Consider the following 7,766-nt stretch of genomic DNA (forward strand, 5'->3'; position numbering starts at 1 on the left):
CTCTTTCACTGACATGTGGCCTCTGGCGGTTTTTCTGTGGCAGCTGAGTACACAAGACAGAGACAAGCCTGAAGCAGTCACTGTTTGCCCACCCCTGGTTTAGACTAAACGTAGCTATGTGCTCTATGTCTTCCCCTATAGTCCTGGTGATGTCATAAACTTCCTTTCTCCTTGCCCCAAGGGGAATCTTCCCAGGGCAGGAACTGCTGATGGGTGAGTCCACAAAGAGTGGGACTTTGGGAAAATGTTGTTTTTTGGAGTGTAGCACAATGATTTCCAAACCCTAGCCCAGCCTTGGCGCTCTGCCTGCCTCCATCACATACACTTGCATGTGTGTTCACACATCAGTGTTTCAGAATATCCAAGAGGTCATGGGGTTGTTTTTAGGGTTGGCTATTATTTGCTGCTATTTATTTTTCAAAGGGGACTATGGATTTTGAAAGTCTGAGAAATACTGAGGGACCATAACCACATAGATTAATTTCTAAGATTACTTAATTGCCACATTAGATGTTTCTCACTGCCTCTTCCCCCACCCCTTCTGTCTCTCTTTTTTCTTCTCTATTAGACTTCCAGCATATACAATGACAGTTTCTTCCTCACCTCCCACTTGCTTCTTAGCCCACCACAATCTGGAGTCAACTCCCACTACAACACTGAAACTGCTCTCAATACATTTGTCAACCATTTCATAATTACCAAATCTAAGGACACATCTAGTCCTTTCTTGACTTCTGGATAACATTTAATATTGCTGACCTTGTCCTTCTTCATGGAACACCTCTGCTTCTCTGAACCTACTTCTTCCTTGTTCTTCTCTTAGCTCTCATAACTATCTGGATGGTCCTGGTGTTATTAGATTCCTACAAATTAGTTCATGTCCGTGTACTGGTTATTTGCTGGTGTCAGTACCACTCTTTGCTCTCCTATACTGTGTTCTGGACTGCTTGGCCTAGGCATCTGTAAGGTATGTAATTCCCCTGGCTTCCCAGCCAGTTGGCTTCCTGTTAGGTTCTCTCAGTAGGAGGCACTGGCAGGAGATAAGGCGGAGAAACCAAGAAGCTTCTTACTTTAGTTTCTGAGTGGCAGTGGCTGGTAGATATGGTAGCAGTAAGAATGGGGAATTCTGGACTCCAGCCTCCTAGGTAGAAAAAGCAGCTTCTCCAAGATCCAGCCTTGAAGAAGATGGAACCTTTTCAGCAGAGCCAGAACCAGCTACGATGGTGTCTGTCCCAGGACAGCAGCAGGTGTAGACAGGGATTCTGTGTCAGGGGCAATAGGAGGAGCTTCCGATTCCTAGGCATTCCTCTTTCCTATTTGTGTCTTCAGACACATTTTTTTTTTTTTCCTTTTGCACTCCCTGCCCTTTTAACACCGTTGTAACCAATTTTCTGTATGAAATTCCCTCAGTCGGGAAGATCTAGAGTGGTTCTATGTTCCCGACTAGATCCTGGATGCTAACTGGTAAGAGGGTTGTGGTTGGAACCCACGCAGATTTGTGTCCTCATGTCACTTTCTGCTCTGTCTGCACAGTCTACTTGCTTTCTGTCCACCGCTTCTGCTTCAACATCTATGCTGATGACTCCCAAATTGAGTTTTTTTAGCCTATACCCAAGATCCATACCCCTACACCTCACGTCTCCTGTGTGGCTCTTCCACTGGCCTCTCAGATTCAACATTTTTAAAAAAGATTTTATTTATTTATTTGACAAAGAGAGATCACAAGTAGTCAGAGGCTGAGGCAGAGAGAGAGAGGAGGAAGCAGGCTTCCTGCCAGGCAGAGAGCCTGATGCAGGACTTGATCCCAGGACGCTGAGATCATGACTTGAGTCAAAGGCAGAGGCTTAATCCACTGAGCCACCCAGGCTCCCCTGATTCAACATTTTCAACACTGACTCATTCTCTTCTTCATCAAATCTGCTTCCATGGCATTTTTTTCTATTTTAGCGTAGTCCGTTACTGACGGCGCATCCAGCCACCCAATCTAGAAATCTTAATGTTAGCCTTGACCCTCCACTGGGCTAATCAGTAGCCAAGCCCTTTAGAGTCAACCTCCTAATTATCTCAACATTCTGTTCCATCTCCTCTGCTCATGACTTAATTAAGGCTCTTATTATTTCTCACCTAAATTATTGCTATATTGCTAAAAAAGAGTGGTGTGTGGGTATGTGTGACTTTTTATTTTGATGCCATATACTATAGACTCTGACCAGCAGTTTTAGTTCAAATTTTTCCAAGCTCCAGTACATCCTTTGAAATGTCAGACCAATTTTTCTAAAATTTAAAATAATTGGGTTACTCCTTAGTTTTAATATCTATAAAAGCCAGACCCTCTTTGTGGTAAAACACGGCCTATGTGATCCGGTTCTTGCTTAAATTTCTAGCTCATCTTGACATTCCCCCATCCACCATTACCAAACAGGGACACAATCGGTAGCCTCTACACCATTCACGTGCAACCACACAGAGGTCTCCAAAAGAAGGAGCTCTGAGTGTCTCTGACCTTCAGGTATTTGCCTGCCCCTTACCCCAGAATGCTTCTCTCTTCCTTCATGTTCTGCTGGTCAAATTGTTTTTCTTTCAAGATTCTTAGAAGCCGGGGCGCCTGGGTGGCTCAGTGGGTTAAGCCGCTGCCTTCGGCTCAGGTCATGATCTCAGAGTCCTGAGATTGAGTCCCGCATGGGGCTCTCTGCTCAGCAGGGAGCCTGCTTCCCTCTCTCTCTCTGCCTGCCTCTCTGCCTTCTTGTGATCTCTCTCTGTCAAATAAATAAATAAAATCTTAAAAAAAAAAAAAGATTCTTCGAAGCCTTCACTATGCTCCACCTATTCCTCCACCCTCATTAAGTTACTACTTTCAAAACACTTGGCACATTCTTGTTTGAATACATTCCATTGTTGTGTAATGATTTACTCATTGTTTCCCCCCCACCCCCACCCCACTAGACTTTAAGGTCTTTGAAGGCAGGATTACCCTTTATTCATCTTTGAATTTCTAGGCCTGGACCCAATACTAGCACTTATTAAATTTTCCATGTATTTCTGCGAATGAATTAGAGCTAATGCCTGAGGAATACCTCTCCGAGAGAGAAAGAGCAGGAGGGTGCCGCCGGGAGGAGGAGGCGGGGTCTGAAGAGCCCTGGGAGTTTGCTGTGGGAAGAGGAGCGTGCCCACTGCAGCGTTTCGCCAGGAGGTGGCGCTGTTCTGAAGAGGCCATTACCTAGGTTACAGGCTGAAGCCTACAGCTTGGTACTGAAGAGGGATTCCCAGCAGGAGGCAGACGTCCTTCCATTGTCTTCCCGGCCCAGTGAAGAGCCAAGTCTTGAGGAGGTTGCTCGCACCATGTCTTTCCCCAGCAACTGATGATGTCAAACCCTCCACTTCTGTGATTGGTTTAGCCAAATGATAAGGGCAACTATTGGAAGCAGCTGGCGGAACAGGATCTGGGGAAGGAGTTTGGAGCCCTGGGTTAGCTGGTTGGTAGCTCTGAGCCCACGGTGTGGTGTGAAGCTATGGATCATGAGCGGAGGCGGGGAGCTGCACTGCTAAGGCTGTTACACCTGCTGTGGCTGCTGCCCTACTCCCGGACCGCCCCTGAAGGTATGACAGTACCTCTCCTTTACTCCAGTCCCCACAGGCTAGAGCCTAGGGAGGGACCCATAGCATTTGAAGCCTTCTTTGCATTTGAAGCCTTGTACTTTGTAAGTGGCGGGAAGTACTCTGAAGAAGTGGAAACAATAGCAGAACTAGGAAAGAGATCAACTACGGATGGATGGCAAACAATATCACTTAAGCCCACTTAAAACAATCTCTTGAAACAGAGATTATTATATCCATTCTACAGATGGGAAAAAATGAGACTCAGAGACTCTAAGTAACATGGTCAAGTTCACACAGCTGGGAGGGGGCAGAGCTGGGATTTGAACAAAGCAAATGTTATTTCACTGTCTTATTTAGTTGTCTACTCTGCACTCTGTCATCAACTCACTTTGCGGTTCTTGGAAAGTCTCTTAACTTTATTGGTCCTTCGTTTCCTTCTTTGTAAAGGACAGGAATGAATGGAAGGATAATCTGGAAGATCCCTTTTCCTCCATGTATCTATTTCTAGGTATTGAGTACTGGGTAGAAAGTTTCCTGCTAGTGTGGTGTGTGTGGGGGGGAAGATTCTTGCCAGGAGTTTTAAAGAATAGAGATTATTTCCTGCAACTTTGGGTCCCCCAGTCCTGTCATTGCAGGAGCAATGAAAACGTGAAGACGTTTTCAGAGAGGTTTGGTGCTAATGAAGTGTCTAAAGAGACGCCTGGAGATTGTTTTTGTCAACTTACCATGTTGTCTGTGGGTAAGATGGGCAGTGTCATCTGTGGCTTGGGGAGGCCATGACCATTCCTTTACCCTCCCTTCTAAGACTGGGGAACCCATCCAAGGCCTTCATAAGTCAGTACGGTGGCCTTCTGGGAATTAGACAAATATATCTTTTTTTGGGAGGATGCAGCCCTTGCCAGGATGTCTGGCTTGGTGAGTAGAGTGAAGGCGAGATTTCAATTTCCAAATACTTCCTTGGCCAGATACCTCTGTGCAGCACATAAACACGAAACCAACACTGGGACTCCGAATCTGTCACTTTAGACAGTAGACCTTTTTTTACTTTTTAGGACTTTAGACAGTTGGCTCTTCCGTGGGCAGGGGAAGATTGGAGACATGCTGTAATGTCCTCTTCTCCCCCTGGGAGGGAGAGCCTAAATAACAGACACAAGGAAGGGTTACACCCCAACCCTACTGCCTGCAGCAGGCTGTGCTATTTTCTAAGCTAAAGAGGAGAAGAAGAACCCCTTCCCTGACCCGGCCTGTCTCCTCTGCAGGTCCTACTCCAGCGTGGCAGGATGAACTGCAAAACCACACATTCCAGCACACAATGTACTGCCAGAACTGGAGTCCCAGCATCGGCCTCTCGGAAGCCTATGACGGGGACCAGCTCTTCTCCTTCGACTTTTCGCAGAACACCCGAGTGCCTCGCCTGCCTGAATTTGCTGACTGGGCTCAGAAGCCAGGAGATACTTCCACCATTTTCTTTGACAAAGCGTTCTGCCAGTCTATGATCCAGGAAATAGGACCACATCTCGAAGGGCAAATCCCTGTGTCCAGAGGTCAGGTGTTTCTGGGGGTGGAGGAAGGGGCTACACCCTTAACCTCCTCTACCTGTATGCTGAATTCTTCCCTTTCACACCAGCCCCCTCATCTAATGCCTTCTGGGTCTCTCTGCGCCACCTATGGTCTGCACTGTTTTCGTTGTGGGACAAAGCCATGTGCCTAGGACATAGTAGGTGTTTAGAACTATTTGTTTTGAACTTGATGAACGCAACAGGGACCCATGGATGCCTGCTGAATATTGATTAGAGCTTGCTAGTCACTATGCTCAGTAGGATGGAAGGGGAGAAAGGAAATATCCGGTGATGTGCCTGTGTTTCAGTAAGAAGACAGCATGTGATTAGAAGCCCATGTGAGGTCTAGAGAGGAAGCCCTGCAGGAAGTCAGGGTGGAGGGTCCCAGAGTGGCCTGGGTCTGGCCCTGCCTCTAGGTTCAGGTCTGGTTCTTGCCTGGAAGAAGACCACCTTCAGAGCCCCAGCTCCTTCCTCATCTCTTCTCCCAGATCTGCCCTCGCCTCTGTATGCCATGCCCCTTCCAAACTCAGGGGCACTTCTAAACTCGTTGCCTTGATCCTCCCACCAGGGTTTCCTATTGTTGATGTGTTCACACTGAAGCCCCTGGAGTTTGGCAAGCCCAACACGCTGGTCTGTTTTGTCAGTAATCTCTTCCCACCCACGTTGACCGTGAACTGGCGGCATCACTTGGACCCTGTGGAAGGAATCGGGCCCACTTTTGTGTCCGCGGTTGATGAACTCAGCTTCCAGGCCTTTTCTTACTTAAACTTCACACCAGCACCCTCTGATCTTTTCTCCTGCATCGTGACTCATGAGATTGACAGCCACACAGTAGTTGCCTATTGGGGTGAGAACTTTGTCCTCAGACACCTGCTTCCTTTGGGGGGCGAAAAAGGATAGACCCACGGGAGGGCCTTTTCTCTACTTGGGCTTCGTTGAAATCTATTCTCACTCTGGGCAACTTCAATTTTTCATGCCTCAGTTCCTCCTGTTTCATCCCAGACACCATTTAATTCCCCTGGGTGGGGGGCTCACTGACCAAGTGTCCAGTCTGAACTGCTTCCCGTTTTCTCCAGTGCCTCATAATGCGCTGCCTTCTGATCTTCTGGAGAATGTGCTGTGTGGTGTGGCCTTTGGCCTGGGTGTGCTGGGCATCATTGTTGGCTTAGTCCTCATCATCTACTTCCGGAAGCCTTGCTCAGGTGGTATGTTGGGGTGTCTGGAGTGTGTGGGTGAACCATGAGGACCACTACAGTGGGGCGTGTCGGGGGAATGCCAGGGGTCATCCTGTGGTATGGGAAGGCCTTTGGATGCAGAGGCCTGAGTCAGGCACCATGGAGACACCCTTCTGGTTGGGGTCCCCGTTATGCACACATGCAGTTATGGGATCACGGGCGTGGCTTTGAGTGGGAGAGAAGTGATATGGGGGAGCTGTAGGAGGAATCAACTTCTCCAGGACATGTGGCAGACAGGGAGGGGAGGGACCTTTAGAGAGGAGGGGAATTCCCCTGATGGCTTCCCTCCATCCCTCTCTCTCCTCAGATTGATTCTTCCTGACCAGAGTCTGATGCCAGCAGTGTCAACCTTGCATGCATCGGGAGCTCAGGTTTCCAGCATCCCTCCCAGGATCTGATCGCTCCTCAAGGCAGGAGTCCCTGGGACCACCCCAAGGGTGTGCGCATGCGCATTTGTGCAGGTTTCTCAGCTGGGGGCTGTGCTGTCCCCAGGCTTGAACCCAAGAGAAACCCAGAGTGGCTTTTCTATCAGGATCACATCCCTTCCCACTTCAGGGCAATAAATCTTATTTCTTAATTTTGCGTGGGTTGTCATTTCAAATCCAATATGCCTTAACCTGAACGAGGCTTGCCCTAGTTAGGGAGGAAAATGGGAAAATCCCTAATGCCTCCCTGACTCCTGTTCCGTGGTCTCAGCACCACACCACCGTATGATGACTTTCACTCCTAACAGTTTGTGCATAATATGTGAAAAAGAGGGCAGGTCTACTTTCTGATAATCTGCTCACAAAATGGTGGAGGAGGCTGATTGCGGATTTTTTTTTTTTTCTTTTCATTTTACTGTCTGTGGAAATGTTTATGGCTAGTAGAGGCTGCCTTGAGAAATATATAACTCCTTTCAACCTTCACCATAGCGGGGAAACCAGGAACTCAGGAGTGGGAAAAAAAAAATGAGCTTTCAAGTGCTGTTCTAACTCAGTCCTGTCGGTTCTGTGAAAACAGTGTATTCAAGCTCCTGAAGCGAAGTGAGAACAGCCTGGAAGGGCCCACAATTCACGTGTTCCTCCAAATGACTTCTTGTTGGGCTGGAGTGGATTATCCAAGGAGAACCCGTGGTGGTGTGCCCTGAGCAGAAGCGAGGGTAGGGGTCACCTGACTACTGCTGGTAAATTACTTTGCATATGCGTTGTGTCTTGCCTTCCTGAGGGTTTGGGAATTGCTTTGGAGGAGGGGGTGGTGTTCAAGTCAAGAGTGAAATATTTTGGTATTGGTGAGAGAGCCTCTGTTCTTCACATTGTACCAGAATCGAATCTAAGGGGAAAGATCCAGTTCCCAGGAGCTGGCACCTCCTCTAAACCATCTCATTTCTTTCTTT

General features: G+C 47.9%; 1 protein-coding gene across 3 annotated transcripts; it reads left to right on the plus strand.

Annotated features, from left to right (window-relative positions):
- The first annotated feature begins 3,408 nt into the window (after positions 1 to 3,408).
- LOC122911149 (HLA class II histocompatibility antigen, DM alpha chain) lies at positions 3,409 to 7,766 on the plus strand. 3 transcript variants are annotated; one of them, XM_044255579.1, is made up of 5 exons: positions 3,409 to 3,597; positions 4,857 to 5,141; positions 5,725 to 6,003; positions 6,233 to 6,358; positions 7,394 to 7,766. In XM_044255579.1, the coding sequence occupies exons 1-5, from the start codon at positions 3,510 to 3,512 to the stop codon at positions 7,408 to 7,410; spliced, it is 795 nt and encodes a 264-aa protein (XP_044111514.1). In that variant the 5' UTR covers positions 3,409 to 3,509; the 3' UTR covers positions 7,411 to 7,766. The 3 variants fall into 3 exon arrangements, with proteins under 3 accessions (XP_044111514.1, XP_044111525.1, XP_044111533.1); XM_044255590.1 differs by lacking the exon at positions 7,394 to 7,766 and adding an exon at positions 6,699 to 6,968 and having other exon boundaries at positions 3,410 to 3,597; positions 6,233 to 6,361; XM_044255598.1 differs by lacking the exon at positions 7,394 to 7,766 and adding an exon at positions 6,699 to 6,968 and having other exon boundaries at positions 3,410 to 3,597.

This window comes from Neovison vison, chromosome 1 (genome assembly GCF_020171115.1).
Source record: "Neovison vison isolate M4711 chromosome 1, ASM_NN_V1, whole genome shotgun sequence".
NCBI classification, from domain to species: Eukaryota; Metazoa; Chordata; class Mammalia; order Carnivora; family Mustelidae; genus Neogale; species Neogale vison.

Excerpts from the sequence above, each read along its gene's own strand:
- LOC122911149 (XM_044255579.1), top strand. The coding sequence starts at position 3,510 with ATGGATCATGAGCGGAGGCGGGGAGCTGCACTGCTAAGGCTGTTACAC. Across the intron at positions 3,598-4,856 it reads CTCCCGGACCGCCCCTGAAG|GTCCTACTCCAGCGTGGCAG; the intron begins GTATGACAGTAC and ends TCTCCTCTGCAG. Across the intron at positions 5,142-5,724 it reads GCAAATCCCTGTGTCCAGAG|GGTTTCCTATTGTTGATGTG; the intron begins GTCAGGTGTTTC and ends TCCTCCCACCAG.